General features: G+C 46.9%; 2 protein-coding genes across 5 annotated transcripts in view; one reads left to right on the top strand and one right to left on the bottom strand.

The window, feature by feature from the left end:
• The first annotated feature begins 2,080 nt into the window (after positions 1–2,080).
• LOC137452604 (feather beta keratin-like) overlaps positions 2,081–25,658 on the top strand; it is a 43,092-nt gene continuing 19,514 nt past the window's right edge. The window contains exon 1 of one of the 2 annotated variants that reach the window (XM_068161130.1): positions 2,081–2,150. The gene's annotated coding sequence lies outside the window, so the exon portion shown is untranslated. The remainder of the gene's footprint in view (positions 2,151–25,658) is intronic. The other variant, XM_068161131.1, reaches the window with a different exon arrangement.
• On the bottom strand, positions 7,132–24,174 carry COLEC10 (collectin subfamily member 10). 3 transcript variants are annotated; one of them, XM_068161124.1, is made up of 6 exons: positions 23,946–24,174; positions 17,031–17,102; positions 15,546–15,617; positions 11,632–11,685; positions 10,244–10,339; positions 7,132–7,803 (listed from the first exon to the last, which is right to left on the bottom strand). In XM_068161124.1, exons 1-6 carry the CDS (start codon positions 24,088–24,090, stop codon positions 7,412–7,414), a joined length of 831 nt encoding a protein of 276 aa, XP_068017225.1. In that variant the 5' UTR covers positions 24,091–24,174; the 3' UTR covers positions 7,132–7,411. The 3 variants fall into 3 exon arrangements, with proteins under 3 accessions (XP_068017225.1, XP_068017226.1, XP_068017227.1); XM_068161125.1 differs by lacking the exon at positions 17,031–17,102; XM_068161126.1 differs by lacking the exons at positions 10,244–10,339; positions 11,632–11,685.

The following is a 25,658-nucleotide window of genomic DNA, read 5'->3' as shown; positions in this document are numbered from 1 at the left end:
GACAGCAAATTTCAGTGCCATGGTTGGACCAGTGCATGTTATGAATTAGTGTGCAAATACCACCACATAGTTGAGGGATCGTGGGAGGCAGCGTGACAGTTCCTAAGAATGCCAACATTTAATTTGTTTGACTTGGTGGCACTGAGTTCCCTAGTGCTGTGGTGTGATGTGCTGTCACAGGGCCAGTTCTCCTTTCATTTACACTGAGAAATCCCTTTTAGATGTTTGAGGGTGCAGAAAGTGTGAAAACGTGAAATCTCATCACAGCAGCGAGGAGGATCCTGAGCTCCTATGGGATGGGAAGCTGGGTGGCTGGATAAAGAGGGGCACAACAGAGCAGGGCAAAGTTTCCAAGCAGAAAAATGTTTTGAGATGTCAATGTGATACTCTTGGCCTAGGTGAGCCAGCTGAAATAAAAAAGGGTTTCATGGATTGCCCCCAGCAGGGCATGGGGACTTTTGGAGGTGCAAACTGGAGCACAACATTCTGGTAGGTGAAGGATGACTAAATGGCACTGGTTGGTTGAAACAGAACTGCCCAGGGAAACCAGTAGGCAACAGTGCTTCAAAGTTTTTTGTCTCCTCTGTCCTCATCCTGCTGCATGATGTAAAAGAGGAGCAGTTCAGCTGGTGGCAGAGGAACCTGAGTTCAGCAGCATGTGCTGTTTAAGTGCTGCTGATGCAGGATGCAGCACAGTGCTGTGCCATTAATACTGCTGGTACCTGGGGGCTCTTCTCACTTTGTCATCAGTCACAGATTGATGTGCTAATCTTTAATCATACCATGTTGGCCTCCAATCTTACCTGCCATTATTCAGGAGTATGTATCTATTGTTTTGGTGAGCTATTAGCACTGACACAGAGTCACTTTTTTCACTCAGTTGCAGTTTGGTTGCTTTTTGGAGACTGTTTGTTTTATAGAGCAAATTCCTGGCTGAAAGGCCAATAGGAGGCAAAGGATAATTAAGCAAAAGACACTGGTGGCTTCAGTTTGTGATGAATGAATTCAGGAAGGAGAAGCAAGAAGACATATTAAAAGATGCTTACATAAAAAAGCTCTGTAGTGTTTTGAAATGGATTTCAAAGGCTGCTTACAAAAGGAATTAACCTACAGATCTGAAAGCACTCTGAGTTTCTGCAGTGGCAATGAAAAGGATTTATCACAGTGTTAGAATGTATGCACATCATTAGGCCTTATCTGATGGCAAAGAGCTATTTGAATGGTTAAGATTATAGATGAAAGGACATTATGATGATTTTTCTTTTAGATTAGAAACGCTGCTGCAACCTCCAGAAGCCTTCACATGGTCTGGGCCATGTGTGAGGTGCCCCTGCCCATGGCAGAGGGGTTGGAACTAGATGATCCTTGAGGTCCCTTCCAACCCTAACAATTCTGTGAGTCTGCACCTCCAGAGGCTGGGTGCTGCTGTGCTCATGTTTAGAGAACAATCAATCAATCACAGTGATCTGTTTTACTAAAAGAATATTGATTTTGATTATGAAATTCAAATTCTTCATGAAGAGGTGTTTGGATGTGTTTGTCTGCAGGTGATTTTAGGGAACTTAGGAGCTGAAGTGCATTTTCTTGACTGAAGCTTGCCATGGTTTACATCCTGCTCTCAGTAGAGATTAATGGGTCACAACACATCAGCATTTGTCTCATTTTATTACCTAAAGTAAACACACAAATACATGTTCTGTAACCTTGAACTTCAGCTTGTAGGTTGCATGTTAACTCTTGTCTTGTGGGGAAGTGGCTGGAGGAATCTCAGCTGCAAATGCACTGAGCTGACAAGGATTTATAGCCAGGGAATGACAGGATCACAGGATGTTAGGGGTTGGAAAGGACCTCCATCAAGTCCAACCCCCCTGCCAGAGCAGGATCATAGAATCCAGCGCAGGTCACACAGGGACACATCCAGACAGGGCTGGAAAGTCTCCAGAGAAGGAGACTCCACAACCTCTCTGGGCAGCCTGCTCCAGTGCTCCGTGACCTTACAGTAAAGTTCTTCCTCGTGTTGAGGTGGAACCTCCTGTGCTGGAGTTTGTACCCATTGTCCCTTGTCCTATCCACTGCTGTGGATCTGTTTCTTCTACCTCAGCTACTCCATTCCTGCTGAGCCCAGCCCCAGGTTCTTTCACAACGTTTTGGTGAGTTGAAGCGTTCGATCAAGTAGGTTTTGATTCATAAGAAAGCAAACAGGTTTCAGGGTTTTTTTCCTTTCTTTCACAAATCCTAAACCAGTCAAACTGCATTCCTGTTAGCCTGGCATTCTTCATGAAGTAAATATTACACACAGTACCTGTGCAATTTCTAGCTAGAAAACAGCCTGTGGTTCTACCAGCATCCTTTGACTTATGAATCATTAAGGAAGGTGGAGTGGTTTGTGCTGTCCTCACCCTGAGATGTGCTCTGTGAAAAATAAGTTAGAGACCAACTATCTCACTTTCCCTTTGTGATTTTCAGTAGGACAACCACAGAATTTACTGGCAAAGATAATGAATATTTTTATCCACTCACAGCTGCTAATAGTTGCTTGCATTCATTAGAGTCTGACATTGTGCTTTGTTTCCTGACGTCTTCCCACTTCTTCTACATGTTCCTTGTGTATAGTGAGTGTTTTCTTCCTCCACAGTAAAGAACTCCTCACAGTGGACTTGCACATTGTTCTCAGAGATGCTGGATAAGGAGAGAGAGAGGGACAACAAACCAGCTACCCAGAAAATGCTCTCATTTATTTGCAAGGCAGTAATGAGAAAAAAAATGAAGCAAATATACTCCAAACAGCAGCCTCCATGCACCTGTAAACAGAATCCCTCTCCTGCTCCTGAATCTGACTCTGAATGGGATCTTATGTTCACATGTTTGTCTGAGTCTTTTCAGCCTGTCACAGTGCATTTCAAATGCTTGCCTGGTCACTTCTGCCCACCAGTAATTTTGTGGAGCTGTTCAAGTAGTTAAAGTTTAAATCCCCAGGTATTTGGAGGAAGGATGAATGCCTGGTCAGAAAACACAGGTCATTAATTTCCCATAATAGCAAAAGAATAAATGGGTCACTATTCTGTGCTTTATTTGACTAATAGGATAGTCTAATTGCTGTGTAGTTGGAGTTTACAGGGTACTTCAAAGATATAATTTGTTGTTCAGGACTAATGTTGCAGTTATACACTTCTACATCTAGCTGTACTTGGAAAGATGGAATTCAACCTCACCTGAAGTCATTTTGGGGTTCTGGTGCGCAGTGAAAGAAACCAGGTGGGATTCAGCTAACCAGCTGCCTCTGTGTATCTCTGAGCTTCCTGGCTAGACCCCCCACTAGAAACCAAAAAAACCCCAGCCCCATTTGAGGAACAGTTTGTTTCATACTTCACTAGGTGGCTGAAAATGGATCATATGAATCATCTGTGTCTGCTTCTCAGCTGCAGAGCAAATTTTTGGTGTCTGGGCCTGAGGCAGACATCTGCCTTGCAGGTAACTAAAGCTGGGTGAGAGGAACAAACTAGTTCAGTGTTTTCTACAGTGATTCTGTGTGAAATGTAAAGGCTGCTTAAAATGGGTGAGATCAAAGCCTGAGCTGATTGGTTGAGGGAACTAACTGACTCAGTGTAACGTAGAGGGACTGTGCATGCCCTGTGCACACATACTCAGTTCCAAGCATGTGTCACATAGTGAATGAACTATGTTATGCTCTTTTCTTTGCTCTCAAAGTCTCTGTTTTCTTTCCTGTCAAAGTCTAGCAGAGTAAGTTCCTAGAGCAAACCCATCCACGCCTGAAGCTGTATCAGCCTGCCTTAACTTCCTTCCAGACACCTCTGTGCTTCTCAGCCTCTCACAGGGTCAGCAATACAAGTGGTATCTCTGAGGCTGAGTCACAGTCTTATGTGGTCTGTGGTAAGGTGCATGCTCTGGGACTCCTGAGCTGTGTAGGTGAGATGTCTTTTTGGATCTACTGACAACCTTTTCAATTTCCTCTGACAAGCTTTAAAGCAGCTTCAAGACCTAGAAACTGGCTGAGAGTGCAAAACAAATGCCTCAGTTCACATGCTAAGCATCCACCAACTCTGTATTCACATTTTGCTGCAGTTTTACTTCATTTTCCACTAACTGACTGATATCATTGTTACTCCTTCCCCCCTCCACATGGTAGGATGCCACTGACACAAAGACTTCTATTGTGTAGGGTTGGAAAAATTAGCATCTCTTGCTCTAGACAATTCACTGCTGAGAGGTTAACAAGATAGCAAAGGCTTGAAATATCTGGTAAGGGGGGGAAATGCACAGGGAATTAATGACTGAAATCTGTTTCCAAGAAGATATGTTGCTAATTACACAAAACTCTCCGTGGCCAGGAGATGTCTGCCATGGGAAGACCAAAGTTATAACTGGCATCTGGCTACTTTAAATGAGTTATACCTGTTGAGGAGAGGTTCGGAGAGGAGAGGAGAGGAGAGGAGAGGAGAGGAGAGGAGAGGAGAGGAGAGGAGAGGAGAGGAGAGGAGAGGAGAGGAGAGGAGAGGAGAGGAGAGGAGAGGAGAGGAGAGGAGAGGGGAGGGGAGGGGAGAGGGGAAGGGAGGGGAGAGGGGAAGGGAGGGGAGGGGAGGGGAGGGGAGGGGAGGGGAGGGGAGGGGGGGGGGGAGGGGAGGGGAGGGAAGACTTCACGCTCAATAAACCATGGCACCAAGTGTCACGTCCAGTCCCCTCTCGAACACATCTTGAAGGGATTCAAGATGAGTTATGTTGTGCTTAGTGAGCTTCTTAGCCAAATATTCTCACAGCATAATGGAAAACAGCCCTGAGGAGAGAGACTTGGGGGTGCTGGTGGACAAAAAGCTCAACATGAGCTCTCAGTGTGCACTTGCAGCCCACAAAGCCAATCAGATCCTGGGCTGCAGCAGGAGAAGTGTGGCCAGCAGGGCAAGGGAGGTGATCCTCCCCCTCTGCTCAGCCCTGGTGAGACCCCACCTGGAGTACTGCCTCCAGTTCTGGAGCTCCTATTACAAGAGGAATCTGGAGGTGCTGGAAGGTGTCCAGAGCAGGGCCAGGAGGATGATCAGAGGGCTGGAGCACCTCTGCTATGAGGACAGACTGAAAGAGCTGGGGCTGTTCAGTCTGCAGAGGAGAAGGATCCGAAGTGACCTCATTGTGGCCTTCCAGTATCTGAAGGGGGCTACAGGAAGGCTGGGGAAGGACTTCTCAGGATCTCAGGTAGTGATAGGACTAGGGGGAATGGAATGAAGCTGGAGGTGGGGAGATTCAGGCTGGAGGTGAGGAGGAAGTTCTTCCCCATAAGAGTGGTGAAACCCTGGAATGGGTTGTCCAGGGAGGTGATTGGGGCACCGTCCCTGGAGGTGTTTAAGCCCAGGCTGGATGAGGGTCTGTCCAGGCTGATCTAGTGTGGGGTGTCCCTGCCCATGGCAGGGGGGTTAGAAATAGATGATCCTTGTGGTCCCTTCCAACCCTGACTGGTACTATGATACTATGATACTATGATAATAAAGGAGCAGTGATAAAAGCAAAACAAAACTGTGGTCCCACAGAGGAAAGGTGGAGGGTGTCTTTTTGCACAGCTAATGTACTGCTGGTAGCAACACGTGGTGTTCTGGAGGAACAAATGGCAGAGAAACTGGATTGCAAGGGTGGTTCTGAGTCACAGAGTCTCCTGCGATTCTCCTGCATTTGTTGGTCAGAGATGAGCTTGGAGTCAAACTAACAAGCTGGTAAATGGCTTGGAAATTCCTGTTGAGGGTGAGGTTGAGGGAGTATGAGTGTTGTGGAGTTGCTGTTGAAGTGCTGTACACCGCAGCAGGAGGAGGACTCTGAGCTGAGCCGCTGCAAAAGTAGCTGACTGCCTGTCCATCTCCTCATATATCAAGAGCAGAAGACTACATGCAACTGGTGAGCAGCAGGGTACATTACTGCCCTCTGCCTAGTATTCCTCGTAGCCTCCAGATATTGTTCCTTCATGTTTCATGTCAAGTAGGAAAGAAAATCTACAGACTGCCATTGCAGAGGCCACCTTTCCTCAGCTCTGCTGAGAGAAAAGGTGAGCCAAGACTGAAAACAGGCACAGGCACACTTCTGAGGGCAAAATTATTGTTATGTCTTCAGAAAAGATCTCCTCCAGTGTTGCCAAATAAATGCAAAGGTGATCCCTTGTGGGCATACTGACATGGGCAAAATGAGTAGCCAGGCACTGATTGCAAAGCCTTCACACTTAACTGCTCATCCCTTGTGAAGAGTGCTGCTAAGTTGCTCAACCACAGCTGAACCTGGCTTCTTGGGGTTTAATAAAGCCTGTTCTATTGCTGCTTCCTGTGTTGCAAGGGCACAGGTGATTGTAGCACTAGACATGAAACACCACTGGCTGCTGAGTTAGGGAGTTCACAACTGATTGCAGGGATGTGCCAAACCAGCAATGTACTTTGGCACATCTGATACTACTGTGTGCCTGTTTACAGCCTACAGCAGTGGTGCTGCTCCCTTTGCATTGTTCCCTTTGTACTAGACTTCCCTATGCCTTTCACAGATTTTGGGGCACATCAGGGGCTAGAACTGCTCCCTCTGATCTCAGGTTACCTACAAGCTGGGCAGGCTTGCATGCAGAAGTGTCATTTCTAAGTTAATTCATTACACCTCAGACCACCCTGATGGAAGATGATCTTTGAGGTCTCTTCCAACCTTAGTGATCCTGAATGAGCATACTGAATGACTTCACATCAAACTCCATAAGGAAGCAAAGATGGTTCCAATATGGTTGGAAGCAAAGATAAACAGCACACACCACTCCCCCCCATATCAGGCAATATAATTGTGCAGCCAAATTAAGGAGAGTGTAACAACTTCTACTCTTAAGTGTGAAATTGGCCCTGCTTTGCATGGAAGATTCAACCAGGTGACCTCCAGAGATCCATTCCAACTTCAATTACTCTATGATTGTAACAAAAGAAGGACTTTCTCAAGAGAAACTGCAAATCTGTCCTTCCAGCTCTGAATTCCCCAGGGAAATTACTGAGTCTCCCTGTGCAGGGCAAAGAGGAGTAAAGATCACACGCTTTCCGTCTGTGGACTTTGTGAAGCCTATCATCAGTAGTTAATGTGCCATCAAGTTTTCTGTTTCTGGGATTACTGAAATCACATTCACCTCTGCATGCTTTTTATTTGTCCCTAAATTACACATGGAAATGCCCACCTGTAACTGCACACAGAAAGGACATAAAAAATCCCAGCTGGCTGGATAGCCCCTGCAGACCTCTGCTGCCTTCATGGCCAAAGCCATCTTAACAGTAGTTGCTTAACCCAGTGAGGTGAGGGCAGGACTGAGCTGTCCCTGGTTGTCTGCTCTCCCTTTGGTGCATGAATGAAGAGGGATTATTGTATGTACAGGAGGTGCCAGGCACACTCTGCAGTGCTTTCATTTCCTCCTCTTCAGGAATTCACAGACAAAGTAGATGGTGACCTGGCACTCGGAGTCATTCCACTCTCCTGTGCTGAGCATCTCCACGCAGTCCTCGCGGCCAGCTGGGTCGTGAGGCTCCCCTGCCTTCCAGTGACTGTAGTTCTGCAGTGGGCTGTTGTCTGCATACACAAACTGTCCTTCTTTCTCCATGTCACTCAGCCCAATGAAGGCTCGGAAGAGGCCACTGCTGGAGATGTAGTCAGCAAGCAGGGTGTTGGTCACCTCGTCTTTGGGCATGGCCAGTGTTCCTCCTCTGTCCCTGCAGTGAAGCAAGGCTTCTCTGTAATTCTTCTCTTCTTTCACAATGTAGTAGAATTTCTCATCTGTCTCTCTGATACCTGCTATAACTTTAAAGGGAAAGGGGAAAAAAAAAGCTTAATGGCATGTCAGCAGAATCATAGAATCATAGAATCACTAAGGTTGGAAAAGACCTCAAAGATCATCAAGCCCAACCTGTCACCCAACACCTCATGACTACTAAACCATGGCACCAAGTGCCACATCCAGTCCCCTCTTGAACACCTCCAGGGATGGGAACTCCACCACCTCCCTGGGCAGCACATTCCAACAGCTAACAACTCACTCTGTGAAGAACTTTCTCCTCACCTCCAGCCTAAACTTCCCCTGGCACAGCTTGAGACTGAAGGTGCTTCTGTTCCAGTATCACAATTAGATGAATTTTGCATCAGAATCCTTAAAAGGGGTGCTTGGTGCCATGGTTTGGTTGATTAGATGGTGCTGGGTGATAGGTTGGACTCAATGATCTCAAAGGTCTTTTCCAGCCTGGTTAATTGTATTCTTATTCTATTCTATTCTATTCTATTCTATTCTGTTCTGTTCTGTTCTGTTCTGTTCTGTTCTGTTCTGTTCTGTTCTGTTCTGTTCTACTCCTATTCTATTCCTATTCCATTCTATCCCATTTCCTATTCTATTCTATTCTATTCTATTCTATTCTATTCTATTCTATTCTATTCTATTCCCCACCACTGAACTCATAGTGAATGATGGAGTTGTGACAGAGGCTGATGCCAGTAAGGGGACTAAGAAGCACCTTGCACATATTGGAACAAGAACTGTTCAGTCCTGGTTGGCATGTGCCTCTTGTGGCGTGTTTTCCTTCATGGCTATCCAGTACTAATCAAATTCAAGCATGCTAGGTGGTCAAATGGCAGTGTCTAACTCTGGACCATCCCTGATGCTTGGCATATTGTGGAATACAGGTTGTGAAAGAGTGCCCTGGGATACAAACACAGGGCTAAAGGTAACTTTTCTGCCTCTTTCCATGGAGAGGAAAATCCATGTGGCTGCTGAAATAAAGTATTTGAAATCCAGCCTTCAAAGCTGCTGTAGCCACTGAGTGACTGACTGGGAAGAAAACTTTGGCTGCTCAGCAGCTTTAAAAGGCAAACTTCTCCTAGTGAATTCTAGTGAATGAAGCAGTGCCAAGGAGCATGCCTGGGCAGCTGGAAGTTGATTCTCCCTTCTGGTGGATTGCTGGAATGGTCCAGTCCAGAGCTTTGGCCTGGAGCAACTAACACTCTCCCAAACAACTCAGGAGTTACCCCAGGCACAGTTTTGGAGTTAGTAGAGACATTCAGGTTCATAGGATCTGTGATAATAGATGAATGCTGTTCTGCACTGGTTGCCCACAGTGCTAGAGAACAGTCTCATACACATCTCATTTATTGATACAGAAGCAGTGGTGGAGCCTTCTCAAAACCTCTGCTTTGCCAGGGAATGTGCTCCCCCCTTTTGGTGGGGCAGTTTGCACTGTCTGCCTCACAGCCTGCAGATCTGACTTCTTGTAACCAGTGTCTTTGAGTGCTGGTGCCTTGTTACAGGATAATGATGCTTGCAGAGGGGGGCACTAGAAGTAACATGCCTGCAGCCTTCCTGCTCAGCAAGGAGATCAAGAGGTTCCTGTTGTTTTTCCTGCCTTTCTGCAGCAGACTGGCACAAACTTCTTGCTTTCATTGCCTGAGTGGCTGCTAAGCCTGAGCAGATTGGCAGTGCAGAAGTGGTCCTAACTTGGTGAAATCTGCAAACTTACTGCTGATGGACTCGATCCCCTCATCCAGATGGAATGGAATGGAATGGAATGGAATGGAATGGAATGGAATGGAATGGAATAGAATAGAATAGAATAGAATAGAATAGAATAGAATAGAATAGAATAGAATAGAATAGAATAGAATAGAATAGAATAGAATAGAATAGAATAGAATAAACAGACCAGGTTGGAAGAGACCTTCAAGATCATCATGTCCAACCTATCATCCAACACCACCTAATCAACTAACCCATGGCACCAAGCACCCCGTCAAGTCTCCTCCTGAACTCCTCCAGTGATGGCGATTCCACCACCTCCCCGGGCAGCCCATTCCAATGGGCAGTCATCAATAAATATATTGAACAGGCTGGGGCCCAGCACTGATCCCTGGGGGACACCACCAGTGACTGGCTGCCAACTGGACGTGGCACCATTCACCACCACTCTCTGGGCCTGGCCCTTCAGGCAGCTCTTGACCCATTTCAGAGTCAATCTGTCCAAGCCACGAGCTGTCAGCTTCTCCAGGACTTTGTTGTGGCAGATGGTGCCAAAGGCTTTGCTGAAGTCCAGGTAGACTACATCCACAGCCTTGCCCACATCCCCACATCCCTGTATGGTTTTGGAATGGAACCCTCTCCCTGGCTCATCTCTGAATACTGCCAGAGAGGAGCAGTGGTGGGAGCAGAGCAGTGCTACAGGAGCCAAAGGGATGCCCTGGAAGCCGGCAGGATCCTTACCATTCTTCACGAATTTGATGGAGGCGTTGAGACGAGCAACGTTGAGATTCAGCTGGCCAACAACTCTGCGGTACCTCCCACAGTCACACACTGTCCCTGGTGCAACACAAAGGGTGGAGGGGTTCTCTGTTTAGAAGCATGGGAGTGGGTGGAGCGTCATCTGTAGCCCACTTCCAAACCTTCTGAAGACTTGGCCTCCACTTGTGGAGTCTCACCCTGCAAGCTGGCCATACTGCCACTAGTCTCACCCTGCAAGCTGGCCATACTGCCACTAGTCTCACCCTGCAAGCTGGCCATACTGCCCCTGATCAGAGCTCAAGTTCCCATGCCAACTGACTTAAGGATCTCTGCTTCTGAAAATGCAGACAGAAGAATTTGCCATCTTCTTTGCACCCATATATGTATGGGATTTGCCCATCCTCTGTCCCTCTCATTATCAACTCCATCTAGCTGTAGAGATGTGGCTTGCCATGGTGGTTACTACTGCGTTATATCTGAGTGCTAAAGATCTACCTTTGTGTCTATGAACAGCACAGGTTCCTCAGCCTTCCAGTAGAAACAACATCACCCATGAAATGGGGGACTGCAGGCTTCCCAGTGAGGGAGCTGCAGTGAGCATGCACAGAGGTGGCACTGGCAACACTTGTGAATGGCTGCACACAGTTGTAGTACAGCAGAAATAGTCAATACCAGCTGAAATAACTGATAACTTTCAAGCACTGAAGTCTCAGCTGTATTTTTGTTGGCAAACTGAAGTTTGGCTTGCTATAGGTTTTGGTTCTTCCTCTGTTATTCTCAGGAAGAAAATAAGTTGTCAGTGCTTTCCCAGTAAGACCCACACTATGAAATCTCATAGGCATGAACACAACTGTACATGCAAAGGGGGCAAATATTTAACTTTAGCAGGACTGAGATGAACTTTCTGGGCCTGCAGATCCCAGTGCTCCTCCTGTAAGCAAATGCATTGTGTTCATTTACCAACAGGTTATGCTTTGTCTAAAATCACTCAGGTTTGTTTTCCATTGGCATACTCCTATTAAGAAGCTCTGAAAGGATATCATTCCTTTGGTATTGAGAAACTAGCTTCCAGTGTAAATGTACTGCTGGCCTGTCTATGTGTTAGTTTCCCTGCTATCAAACACTGCCCATTAATTTAGATCCCTCTTCCCCATGCTTTGTCTATCTCTATATTTTCATAGGAGTCAGTCATGCCCCTGCCCAAGCCTTCATTCTGCTAAAGAAAACCTTTTCAGTCTCTTCCTATTTGTTTCACCTCTTCTCAGATGTTTCCATGGGCCTCAAAATGTTATGAAGCTCCAGACAAACCCACCCTGAAGTCATAGACCCAGCAGATGTGACCATTTTGCAGAGAGGGATACATAGCATACCTGCTTTCCCCTTTTTTCCAGGACCCCCTGATAAGCCTTTGGCTCCTTTGTCACCTGAATGGAGAGGAAAACATATGCTCAGATCTCAGATTCTCAGACAGTGCCCATGTAAGAGAAGTGTATATGAAAAACCTCTTGAATAACATATTACTGGTGTGTGTTGGGATAGGAAGCCCTGATGTAGTGCACTGAGAGATGTGCCAAGTCAAACAAACCATGATTAATTCTGGGGTATGGAAATCAGGAGAGCCCTTTAATAGCTAACTCACTGATAAGATAGGCATCTTGTGTGCTGCTGGTTCCTGGTACTACTTACTTTAAATATACACTGCAAAATGATCCTGAGAGGCTGAAGGCACTCAAGAAACCTGCAAAAGGCAAGCCCTGAGTTCCCTCAATGCCTCACAGAACAGAGCCCTTCCATGGGTTCAGTAGCTACAGACTGGGGTCAGAGTGGCTGAGAGCAGCCAGGCAGAGAGGGACCTGGGGATGCTGGTCAATGGTAGGCTGAACATGAGCCTGCAGTGTGCCCAGGTGGCCAAGAGGGCCAATGGCATCCTGGCCTGCATCAGGAACAGTGTGGCCAGCAGGAGCAGGGAGGTCATTGTGCCCCTGTACACTGCACTGGTTAGGCCACACCTTGAGTCCTGTGTCCAGTTCTGGGCCCCTCAGCTTAGGAAGGAGGTTGACTTGCTGGAAGGTGTCCAGAGAAGGGCAACAAAGTTGGTGAGGGGTTTGGAACACAGCCCTGTGAGGAGAGGCTGAGGGAGCTGGGGCTGCTTAGCCTGGAGAGGAGGAGGCTCAGAGGAGACCTTCTTGCTCTCTACAACTACTTTAAGGGAGGCTGTAGCCAGGTGGATGTTGGTCTCTTCTCCCAGGCAGCCAGTACCAGAAGAAGAGGACACAGTCTCAGGTTGTGCCAGGGGAGGTTTAGGCTGGATGTTAGGAAGAAGTTCTATACAGAGAGAGTGATTGCCCATTGGAATGGGCTGCCTGGGGAGGTGGTGGAGTCACCATCATTGGAGGTGTTCAGAAGGAGACTTGATGGGGTGCTTGGTGCCATGGGTTAGTAGATTAGGTGGTGTTGGATGATAGGTTGGACATGATGATCCTGAAGGTCTCATGCAACCTGGTTAATTCTATTCTGTTCATGATGGGATGTCACTGATGGGCTGAGGCACCCAATGAGGCTGCTGTGCACTCAAGTCACTGATGGGCTGAGGCACCCAATGAGGCTGCTGTGCACTCAAGTCACTGATGGGCTGAGGCACCCAATGAGGCTGCTGTGCACCAAAGTCACTGAATTCAGGTGCAGCAGATGATGTGCAGGCAGCACTTAGCACCTGCACCAAATGAGGTCAGTGAGGCTCGGTGTTTCCTTTCAGATGCAGTTCATGGAAATGTGATTTCATCCAACTGCTTTTGTCCTCCTCAGTAAGTCATGAAAGTGATAGAAATGGTCCCACAAATGCTGTGCAGCTGTGTAAGTGGAGATGACTACCTCTTGAGAAGATCTCAGCTGTAATTTAGATCAGGAACAGCTGAACGTTATCTGCAATTCAGGTCAGCTCTTCTTTTGTGAAGAAAAGCCTTCCTAAGTCAAAAATACTACTCCTTGCTCTGCCTTGTTGATGGCTGTGGTTTGTTGTGCCTCTGCCTTTATGTGGTTGGGATTTCACAAGGAAATGAGGAGTTGTCTGTCAGTGTAATGAGCGTTGCTCGGCGCTGCCCGGTGACAAGCTGCCTTTTCAGGGTTGCTTCATTAAGAACTTGAATGTTTAATGGTATATTTAAACAGTGACTTAGTGACCTTTGCTTCTTCAAATAAAGAAGCTAAGGAGAACTAGAAGGGGAGAATGAATTGTGCATTGAGATTGAGAGAGAGCTTGAGTTAAAGGCTCAGAGCGTTGCTTCACTTACAGATAAAGATAAGCAGTGTGTGGGATTCTCGAATTCAAGCCTCCCTTGGTGAGTGAAGACATCTTAGAATCATAGACTCAGTCAGAGTTGGAAGGGACCACAAGGATCATCTAGTTCCAACCCCCCTGCCATGGGCAGGGACACCCCACACTAGATCAGCCTGGCCACAGCCTCATCCAGCCTGGGCTTAAACACCTCCAGGGACAGGGCCTCGACCACCTCCCTGGATAACCCATTCCAGGGCTTCACCACTCTCATGGGGAAGAACTTCCTCCTCACCTCCAGCCTGAATCTCCCCACCTCCAGCTTCATTCCATTCCCCCTAGTCCTATCACTACCTGAGATCCTGAGAAGTCCTTCCCCAGCCTTCCTGTAGGCCCCCTTCAGATACTGGAAGGCCACAATTAGGTCACCTCAGAGCCTTCTCTTCTGCAGACTGAAGAGCCCCAACTCCCTCAGTCTGTCCTCACAGGATAGGTGCTCCAGCCCTCTGCTCATCCTCTTGGGAGATAGCTATTTGTGCTTTCAGTTGTCTAGGTACTCTGAAAATTCATCCCCCAGGGCAAATTCTTTTGTTGTTCTCTGATACTGAGGCTGGCTAGAGGCCATCCAAGGTTTATTAAGAACATTGGCTTTGGCAGAGGTTGTTCCACCCACTCACCATACACCTGGGTTAATGTGCTGGTTAGAGACCACAGAGTTCCCCTGGGGATGATGGAGTCTCTGCTCAGCTTTCAAGGCAAGTTTCCTTATGGCAGGTGGCAGATGTAATATTCCTCCTTAAGTGTCTCTTTAGGAACAGCAGAAAAGATTGCCACTTCTCAGCTGACTAGAGCATCATGTAATGAAATGACTGCCCAGGCAGACTTGGAGTCTACTTTGATTTGCAAGTAGTTGCTGTCCCAGGTTATGTGAGGGCTTTCTTAAAGCTGCTAAAATCTTTTCCTTGCCAAGCTGTCCTGTGCATTGTTTGGTCATGTGTCCCTCAGCAGTGCAGGTGACAAGGTGTGGCATCCATCTGGAGTGTGTCCAGAGAAGGGCAACAAAGTTGGTGAGGGGCTTGGAACACAGCCCTGTGAGGAGAGGCTGAGGGAGCTGGGGCTGCTTACCCTGGAGAAGAGGAGACTCAGGGGTGACCTTATTGCTCTCTACAACTACCTTAAGGGGGGTTGTAGGCAGGCAGAGATTGGTCTCTTCTCCCAGGCAACCAGTACCAGAACAGGAGGACACAGTCTCAGGCTGCGCCAGGGGAGGTTCAGGCTGGAGGTCAGGAAGAAGTTCTACACAGAGAGAGTGATTGCCCATTGGAATGGACTGCTTGGGGAGGTGGTGGAGTCACCATCACTGGAGGTGTTCAGGAGGAGACTTGATGGGGTGCTTGGTTGCATGGTTTAGTTGATTAGGTGGTGTTGGATGATAGGTTGGACACGATGATCTTGAAGGTCTCTTCCAACCTGGTCTGGTCTATTCTATTCCATTCTATTCTATTCTATTCTATTCTATTCTATTCTATTCTATTCTATTCTATTCTATTCTACTCTACTCTACTCTACTCTACTATACTCTACTCTACTCTACTCTACTCTATTCTATCCTTAGCAGCAGCAGAATATTGATTTTGGCCCTCGGTGTCCGAAGCAGAGGCACAAATTCAGCTTTCTCTTCTAGAGCCTTCAGAGGATTCTCTTATCAAGGGCTGGAATTTCTCCCTGCCTCTTTCACAGCCAAAGAGGATTGATTGCTGAATTCATAAGGCAAATCATTTTAGCCAAGTTAATCAGATACATTGCCTGTGGGAAATAAACCAAGAATATCTCCTTTAGGTCTCCTCACCAACCTCTGTGCAGGACTTTCTTTGGAGATCATTGGTCACACATGTTATTTGACATTGCTCCATCCCTGGAACTCTCACAAAACACATATTTACCTTCAGGGGGGCAAAAAACAAATCCCCAACCAAACAAACCCAACAAAATTCCCAGAGCAGAGCTTACCCTTTCCACCAATTGGGCCAATTTTCCCAAGCATTCCCTGGTCACCAACATCCCCCACAGGTCCTTCATTTCCTAAGAGAAGAAGTGAAGAGGAAAGGAGTACAGATGGTTTCTGGGATTTCTTCCCCAAGGCACCATTTAGGTCTCCACTGCCACTGTTTTTCCTGCGTGGCCAGCCCACAGGTGCCAAAGCCAAACCCAGTGGAGCCCCAGGGACAGTGCAGGTCTCTGCTACTGTAGAACACAACAGTAGGACATTGAAAGGCACCTTAGTAGACCTGCCTGTTCAGAAGCCCAGAAACTGCTTGTGAGTATTCAAATATTGATTTTAGTGCACAGCCAAGCCAGGCTGAAGCAGAGTGTTTGGTTGTTGGGGTGTTTTTTTGATCCACCCCAGACAAAAGCTTTTCCTTCCTCCTTGAGGTAAAGTCCTCCAGACTTTGCTGGAGTCCTTCTCAAAGCAGGACTGCATATAGGGGGATTGTAGTGTGCTGTATCTGTATCAGAGCACCAAAATGATGCCTTTTGAACTGATTAGTACTTAGAGTAGGCAAACAACTCTGACACCACCACATCTGGTGCCTCCAAATCTCTGCCCAGCTCACGTTGCAGATTTAGGATATGACTCTCTTTTCTTTTTTTTTACAAAACAAGGGCAACTGAGACCAAATTTTGTTGGGCATTCAGATGAGACTCATGAACATGTCCAGAGAGGGGCAACAAGGCTGGGTAGAGGCTTCAAGCACAAGCTCTGCAAGGAGAGACTAAGGGAGCTGGGGTTGCTTAGCCTGGAGAGGAGGAGGCTCAGGGGAGACCTTATTGCTGTCTACAACTCCCTGAAGGGAGGTTGTAGCCAGGAGGGGGTTGGTCTCTTCTGCCAGGCAACCAGCACCAGAACAAGAGGACACAGTCTCAAAATGCTCCAGGGGAAGTTTAGGCTGGAGATGAGGAGAAAGTTCTTCACTGAGAGAGTTGTTAGCCATTGGAATGCACTGCCCAGGGAGGTGGTGGAGTCCCCATCCCTGGAGGTGTTCAAGAGGGGACTGGATGTGGCACTTGAAGCCATGGTTTAGTAGTCATGAGTCTTGGGTGATAGGTTGGACTTGATGACCTTTGAGGTCTTTTCCAACCTTATTGATTCTATACCCTCAAAATAAGATAAGAGTAATCTTTCTGACTTTACATACAGTGAGTCCTGTGGCTTGTCCTCACGACAGCCCCTTGGGAGGGCAGCAGTGAATGGGCAGGTGCCTTGCACGCCTCTTTAAATGTATTGCCATATGTAGCTGCCTGTCTTATGTGTCAGGAGGAATTCCACCTAGCTCTCCAAGTATTGCTAGGTTAACTGATTAATGTTTGACAGGATTGTGAAATCCACTGGTGCAGCAGGAATGAAAAGCATTAATTGCTGATGATATGCACCAGCACAGTGGTGTGCAGTGATCGTCATGTAGCAGTAACAGCCAACAAGCAAGCCATAAATACCTTTTAGTCCTTTTGGTCCAAGCTTTCCTTGCTTTCCTACTTCTCCTCTATCTCCCTTTTCACCTTCATCCCCTTCCAAAGAAACAAAATAAAGCCTCAGGTTACATTTTGCTCAGTGTAGTAAGTGGAACTATACACACTTAGAAAGTTCACAGGGTTGGTTGGTTGGTTGTTTTCCCTACTAATTTATTTCTCATGGGAGAAATGTCCAGAGAGGGGCTTAGGAATCTAACCACCATTAGAAAAAGCTAAACACTTTCCCTTTCAGAGACACTACTCCAACATGAGCACTATACAACAGGAATTTCTCCTCCTACCTTTAAGCCTTAGTAGCTATAAAGCAGATAAGTGAGTTAATCTTTCTGTGTTGGGAAACCTGCACACCCAGGGAAGAGCTGCCAGGGGAAGGCAGCAGGATTTGTTAGTTGCTCCTAGTGACTCAGTGTTCAAGGTGTGCAGATCCTTTTGGAGTGAGAGGAAGTTAGATGTGTTGCAACTGATCTGGACACAGCTCTTAGCACTTGGTGTGACAGAAGCTGTGCCTGCAGTATTTGCCATTTGGATGTGGACATAACAATCATGCTTTGCAATTACTCCAGTGCTTTCCTTTGCAATGTCACAGCCAGGGTACTTGTGAGAGGTAAAATCATGGCATTTATTGCAGCACTGAAGAGATCTCTCCAGATGAGATTAAGGCTCTATTACAGAGGTTCCTGTATAGTACAGTGGAAATACTGTGGTTAAGAGAAGCCTCTCCCTCAGCAGTTTGCTGTCTAAAGGAGTAAGACAGCAATTAGTAGGCAGCACTGTTACTTCTTTCCTCAGGCAGCACACAATTCCTGTCCACATTATGCAGGGGAATGGAAGTACAAGTGGAGCTGATTATCTTCTCCTTAGTTTTGATCCAAATCCCAAGAACATCTTTTCCTTTTCCTTTTCCTTTTCCTTTTCCTTTTCTTCTTCCTTTTCCTTCTTTTTCCTTTTCCTTTTTTCTTCTTTTTCCTTTTCCTTTTCCTTTTCCTTTTCCTTTTCCTTTTCCTTTTCCTTTTCCTTTTCCTTTTCCTTTTCCTTTTCCTTTTCCTTTTCCTTTTCCTTTTCCTTTTCTTTTTTCTTCTTCTTTTTTCCTTTTCTTTTCTTTTTTCTTTTTTTCTTTTTTCTTCTTCTTTTTTTTTCTTTCTTTCTTCTGCTTTTTCACTTTTATTTTTATTTTCCTTTTTCTTTTTTCTTTTATTTTTTCTTTTTCTCCTTTTTCTTTTTCTCCTTTTTCTTTTTCTCCTTTTTCTTTTCCTTTTCCTCCTTCTCCTTCTCCTTCTCCTTCTCCTTCTCCTTCTCCTTCTCCTTCTCCTTCTCCTTCTCCTTCTCCTTCTCCTTCTCCTTCTCCTTCTCCTTCTCCTTCTCCTTCTCCTTCTCCTTCTCCTTCTCCTTCTCCTTCTCCTTCTCCTTCTCCTTCTCCTTCTCCTTCTCCTTCTCCTTCTCCTTCTCCTTCTCCTTCTCCTTTCCCAGTGCGGGGGAATGACAACCGCCACACCAAATGACCAGCACTGAGTGCAGGCAATGATCTCAAGAGTTTGGGCAGGAACACGAACTCCTGGATTCTGCTGCCCTCTTGTGGTGTCTCTTTGATCTGCAGCCAGACAGGAGGCATCGCTGAGTGGTTGGTTGGCTTGGCTTCGGGCAGCCGTCGTGCTGGCTTTCTCTCTAATTTATAATCAGCACCTTTCCCCCTTTCCTCTGGGGCTTACCGTGGGCAGGCCACCCCACTCTTTAGCCACTTTTTGTGGCTAGAAAACTGAATCTAACTCTCGCCAGTACTCTGGACTAGGTTTGGGGATTTTGTACTCCTGTGCTTTGTGCAATGTGAGTTTTCTTACAGGAAGAAACCCCACTCTGATCCCTGGTGTCACATGCTGGTAGTTTATACCTAGAGTTTAAACTCTCCTTTGTGCTGCTTATGCCTGGGGCAATGCCACACTGAATTTTAACCTAATCAGTTGATTGTCACCTTAAAACTGTGGTTGCAAGTATGCCAGATGAAGCACTGCACTGGCTTCTGAAGCATGGGTGAAGTACTTGGAGCCAGTAGCTGAAACAAGACCATTTCTCATCCTTGTTACTATTCCCTCAAGATGATAAATTTCTTCTGTGTCATGGATTTAAAACAGCAGGCAATGAAGCTGAACACTTGAAACTAGAGGACACAGTCTCAAGCTGTGCCAGGGGAGGTTTAGACTGGATGTTAGGAAGAAATTCTTCTTAGAGAGAGTGATTGACCATTGGAATGTGCTGCCTAGGGAGGTGGTGGAGTCACCATCACTGGAAGTGTTCAGGAAGAGACTGGATGGGGTGTTGGTGCCATGGTTTATTTGATTAGATGGTGTTGGATGATGAGTTGGACACAGTGATCTTGAAGCTCTCTTCCAACCTGGCTTATTCTATCCTATCGTATCGTATCCTATCCTATCCTATCCTATCCTATCCTATCCTATCCTATCCTATCCTATCCTATTCTTCTATTCTATTCCAGGTTGTCATTGTGTGAGACAGAAGGAGAGCAGAGGCTGTGAGCAGTAAATTACTTGCAGCCATTAAAAAATTGTAATTGAAAGGGAACCTCAGTCCTTCCTTTCCCTACAAAGAAACTAAGGGAAATGTTGGAGATGTATAAAACAGCAGGAGCTTTAGGCCCTTGAAAGGTTGTCTGCCTGCTTAGCAGCTTCACTGCATAACACAATGCTGTGAGGTTATGTTTGGTGTTTAATAAAGCATTTGACACTGTCTCCCACAGCATCCTCCTGGAGGAACTGGCTGCTCCTGGCTTGGATGGGTGGACACTTCAGTGGGTTCAAGACTGGCTGGATGGTCAGGCCCAAAGACTGGTGGTGAATGGAGTTAAGTCCAGCTGGCAGGCAGTCACAAGTGGTGTTCCCCAGGGCTCAGTTCTCTTGAATATCTTTATCACTGATCTGAGCAAGGGGATTGAGTGCACCCTGAGGTGCAGATGACACTAAACTGGGAGGAAGTATTGATTTTCCTGGGGGAGGAAGGCTCTACAGAAGCACCATGACAGGCTGGATTGATAGGCCACCCCCAATTGCATGAGATTCCAACAAGGCCAAGTGCTCGGTCCTGCACTTGGGTCACAACAACCCCAAGCAATGCTACAGGCTTGAGGAATAATGGCTGGAAAGGTGGCAGCAGAGAGAGACCTGGGGGTGTTGACTGGCAGGCAGCTGAATATGATCCAGCAGTGTGCTCAGCTGGCCAAGAAGACCAAGGCCTGCATCAGGATCTTTGATTCCATGATTTAACTAGTAAGAATTTGCTGAGCTTTAAATTGCTTCAGATTCCCTGCTGAGTCTCCAGCAGTCAATTTGTCAGGTTTTTATTCACAAATAGAGGAAGTTTTCAGGCTTAATAGTGGGTACTCCGTGCTTTACCACCACCCCTGTGGGATCAGCACACACCACAGCCCCATGTACCTTCTTATGCCCATACACCAGGACCTGCTCACCCTTCCACATGACAGAAACCCAACTTTTGCACAATTGTCCTCCTACAACAGATGCTCTGGATCAAAAAAAAAAAAGTCCACCACCAGTCAAAAAGTCCTTGAAAGACTGTGAGGGCATGACTGATGTGCTGTGAGGAGGGGAAGGGTGGTGAACCATGATTAGTCTGGGCATGGCCTCACTGCTTGTCTTGGATGCACTCAGCATCTCGAGGCACAGGCAGCATCCCACCGCAGAGGCTTTGGATGGGGTCTGCTGTGTGGTTTTACCCTTCAACCAGGTGAGACAAGGTTCTGCTGAGTTCCATGTTTCATGCTCAACAGTCCCACCTGAGGTGGCATAAGGACCCTCCTCTCCTCCACAGAGTATGAAGAATACAGGGGATGTATGCCTGCCCCGAGTGTTAAACTAAAGGCATCACAAGATGTGTAGTGTTCTGAAGCCTCGAGCCTGCAGGAGCCACTCACTGCCTTGCCCTCCGAAGAGCCAAGCAGAGAGCCCAGAATTGTCTCTCAGCATAATTCAGTCTGCAGCCTAGGGACACTGAGTGACCCTGCCCCTGCAGTGAACCTGTGCAGCGCTCGCACATGCACAATCTCTGTGAGAGGTTTTGTCGGCAGAGGGAGTCGCAGGCTCCCGGCAGTAAGCAAACACAGCCCAGTTTGTCTTTCCAGTGTGAGAGCACGTCACAGCCACGTCAATGGAAAGCCTCAAGATTTCCTCCAATTCCACTGTCTTAGATCCTTAGCAAATGTCTCATAGCAGTGGGAACTCTTGCTTTCAAACTTGGCTAGTGAGGACAGGATTTCACAGTATCACAGTATCACTAAGGTTGGAAGAGACCTCGAGGATCATCGAGTCCAACCTATCAACACAGACCCCATGACTAGACCATGGCACCAAGTGCCACATCCAATCCCCTCCTGAACACCTCCAGGGATGGTGACTCCACCACCTCCTTGGGCAGCACATTCCAATGATGAACGACTCGCTCGGTGAAGAACTTCCTCCTCACTTCGAGTCTAAACCTCCCCTGGCACAGCTTGAGACTGTGTCCTCTTGTTCTGGTGCTGGTTGCCTGGGAGAAGAGACCAACCCCTTCCTGGCTCCAGCCACCTTTCAGGTAGTTGTAGAGGGCAATGAGGTCACCCCTGAGCCTCCTCTTCTCCAGGCTAAACAACCCCAGCTCCCTCAGCCTCTCCTCACAGGGCTGTGCTCAAGGCCTCTCCCCAGCCTTGTTGCCCTTCTCTGGACACCTTCAAGTGCTTCAATGTCCTTCTTAAACTGAGGGGCCCAGAACTGGACACAGGACTCAAGGTGTGGCCTAACCAAAGCAGAGTACAGGGGCACAATGACCTCCCTGCTCCTGCTGGCCACACTATTCCTAATGCAGGCCAGGATGCCATTGGCCCTCTTGGCCACCTGGGCACACTGCTGGCTCATATTCAGCCAGCTGTCAATCAGCACCCCCAGGTCCCTCTCTGTTTGGGAGCTCTCAGCCACTCCGACCCCAGCCTGCAGCTCTGCATGGGATTGCCGTAGCCAAAGTGCAGCACTCGGCACTTGGACTTGTTGAATGCCATCCCATTGGCCTCTGCCCATCTGTCCAGTCTGTCCAGGTCCCTCTGCAGAGCCTTTCTACCCTCTAACTGACCAACATCTGCCCCTAACTTGGTGTCATCTGCAAACTTGCTGATGACTGACTCGACCCCCCTCTTCCAGATCATCAATGAAGATGTTAAAGAGGATGTGGCCCAGCACTGATCCCTGGGGGACGCCACTGGTGACTGGCTGCCAGCTGGCTGTGGCACCATTCACCACCATTCATATACTGTTTGGCACCTCGTTTGTCTTGGTGTCAGCCAGCAGACAGCAGGATGAGTGCTAGTAATGACTGGAGGTGTTCAGGAGGAGACTTGATGGGGTGCTTGATTGCATGGTTTAGTTGATTGGGTGGCGTTGGGTGATAGGTTGGACGCGATGATCTTGAAGGTCTCTTCCAACCTGGTCTGGTCTGGTCTGGTCTATTCTATTCTATTCTATTCTATTCTATTCTATTCTATTCTACTCTACTCCTATTCTATTATTCTATTCTATTCTATTCTATTCTATTCTATTCTATTCTATTCTATTCTATTCTATTCTATTCTATTCTATTCTATTCCCTGACTTTTGCAGTATCACCCTTGCAAAGAACCATAATATCTAACCTTGAAGTGCTCCATATACAAGCTAGACCACAGAAAGCAGCTTGACTCCCAGCTGCCTTGTGCTGCCAGCAGACCACCTCACAAGCCTTGTGACTTGTTAAACACAATTCTGTCAAACTTTGCTCCCCAGCCTGCCATTATTCAGATGCTAACTAAACAAACCTCCCAGCAGCTCCCTTGGGGATCCTGACATCTGTCTGCATTTGTGCTGTGGCAGCAAAAGTTTAACCTTGGCCTGTAATCACAAAGGAATTAACCTGCTGTTTATAACAGACCTGCATTTGAACAATCCATCATAAGAACAAATGAGCTTTGTAGCAGTGCTTTTGACTTGATAATCTTTTCTTTTTTTCCTGCTTCAAATTCAAATCAGTTGCATGGTTTTTTTTTTCCTCTCAGAAAAATACAATGAATTGCTCAAAAGAAAGCAATAGGCTCAGCCTGCAATAGCTGTAGTGTGTGGAATGGATCCGTTAGATCTGTCACTGCGAGATAGATTTGGATGCCAGGGACCTCGTTTTTGACTGATACACCCTCCAGGCAATCCCACTGACGTTTTCTGTGTTACACAAAAAGTAAGTCAGTGCAGAAACTTGGGTTTCAGGTATTTGCAAAGGGGTTTGAAGATTGAAGACTTGCACATGCCAGAGCTGATCGAGTTCGTGTTGAAATCTGTAGCAAACACCCTGGTTAGTTCAGCAAGAGCTGCTGGATCAGGTCTGATGAATGCAGCAGAGCTGTGTTTGTAAGTAAGCATTTGGAAATGATGGCAGTTCAGTCAGCTGAAACATTGTGTGTCTCTCCCCTACCTGTAGGTGCAAGGCAGCCCGTTAGCAGTTCACAATAGGAGCCTGCTTTTAGACCCAGGTCACTCAGAGTGTGGCTGTTAGCTGCACAGGTTGTGTGGTGAATAGAAGAAGTAAAAGAAGATGTACATGGTGCAAAAGGACAGCCCTAGCTTGTATGAGACAATGTGACACAGTTCCTGAAACTGAAGAAAAGCAAATTCAAATCTCCTTGCTCATCCCTATCCCCACCACAGTTCCACTTCCCTAGGTGTTCGTACAGTCTGCAGCAATTCACATCACACGCTCCCATACACTCCCAGCCCCTGCCACAAGCCCTCCACATCTCTGTTTCAAAAAGTCAGCCTTTACCAGTCCTGGTCTCAGCATTAGCAGCCTGATTTTTCTCACCTTTTGGTCCAGGTAAGATTGTGTGTGTCGAGCAGAGATCTGTTGTAGGTCGATTGCCAACATCGAACCCAAAGATCTGAACTTGGAAGATAAAAATCACTACCAGGGTCCCGGATTTCCTTAGCTGCTCTTGCTTGCTGCTCATCCTTGCAGAATCTCAGGAAATGCCTTTCGTTGTTACACTCTTAACAAATGCAGCTGACTTAAAAATAAATGCTCCTCTGACTGAGGCAGTGCAAGGATTGGGAGCCACGTGCAAGAGCAGCTAAATAAAGGGAAGAAAAGAGTCCAGCAGCGCTGCAGTTATTTCTGTCCTGCACATTATCCAGGATATTTACTTAACACTGACAGCTGTTTACTCCAATTGGTCTCTTATCTGTGAGATGCTTAGCTGCTTTTGCCATGGAAAACTTCTTCAATATATGGGAATATCTCTATTGTCATTCCCCCCCCCCCCCCCCCCCCCTTCCCCACTGACTCTTCACACACAGCTTTTAACTTACTCAAGAGACATTGAGTCTCTGGTATGCAAGTGAGATCCTCATTGTATCCAAGTGAGATCCTCATTGTATCCAAGTGAGATCTAATTAGTTATAGGATAGTTGTGGCAAGTTGTGTGCTGGCAGAGTAATGCAGACTCCACAGAACATTTGGAGAGAGTTTTCCATAAAAGCTCTCCTCTGAGGAGACTTTGTGACAATGCCAGAGACAATCTGCCAGTCTGCTGTGGGTAGGAGTCACTGGTGCCATGTCACATCTTTTGGGTGTCAGACATACATAGGAGCAAATGAAAAGTTCATGTTATCAAGGGCTGTTTGAGCCCAAAAGCCACCAGTGATGTTTTTGTGTTTACCAATTACTCCACAACACTTCCTGCAAAGCCCAGATTGTGCCACTAGGCACAGCACAGAGCTACAGAGAGGATGAGCTTGAATGACTGCAGTATCCCCTCCCATGTCACCTTTCTCTAGCACTGGGAGAGGCCATATATCAGGGCAGGGATATAGCACAGGTCCACCCAGAATGTCTTCTTTAGGTTGTGCAGGAAGCTGCTGGTGTTTCAAATCTGCATGAAGCAGCACTCAGGTTTTCAGCTGGGTGCTGGGAGTTGGAAACCAGGTATCATAGGTCTCTTGGACGAAGAAAGGCAGGATGCAGAACTGCTGCATATCCTCTTGGAAGGAACTGTGGCAGATCCATTCATGTGCAATCCATTCCTAGGAGGAAACCTCTGGATTTCTTGTAGGGAGAGCAGAGTAACCAAAGACAGCAGACTGTTTGAGGTAGCCTGGCAGGGGGAAAAAAAAGGGGGGAGATGAGTATCTGTAATCTTTCCAGGAATTGTGTTGAATTCTGGTACCTCACACAACAAAGGAGACAGCTGAACTGTACTTTGGAACTGCCTAGTGTGTGAGGGCATGCTTGTTTTCCATACTAGGCAAAAAAAATGTGTTTCCTATGCTAATAACTTTTCAGAGGCTTTCCTCATTATTTAAGAATATTAGTTCCTTAGTCCCACAACCTTTCAGCCTCTTGGTAGACAGAAGAAGTAGCAGCACCAATGTGAAAGTGAGTACCTTTTCTTAAAGGCTGGAGGAGGGCTTTGATTTCAAGCTTTCATCTGGGATGAAATATTGGCCAAAGTCCCAAGAGGGGTCAAGACATTCCTCCCCCTCCCTTCCTCCAGCCTGGTCACAGACTGTCCCACTTGCC

The sequence above is a fragment of the Melanerpes formicivorus genome, unplaced genomic scaffold (assembly GCF_026170545.1).
Source record: "Melanerpes formicivorus ecotype bairdi unplaced genomic scaffold, bMelFor1.0.p_v2 SCAF_56, whole genome shotgun sequence".
Lineage (NCBI taxonomy): Eukaryota > Metazoa > Chordata > Aves > Piciformes > Picidae > Melanerpes > Melanerpes formicivorus.
This window is presented reverse-complemented; position numbering and strand designations above follow the sequence as displayed.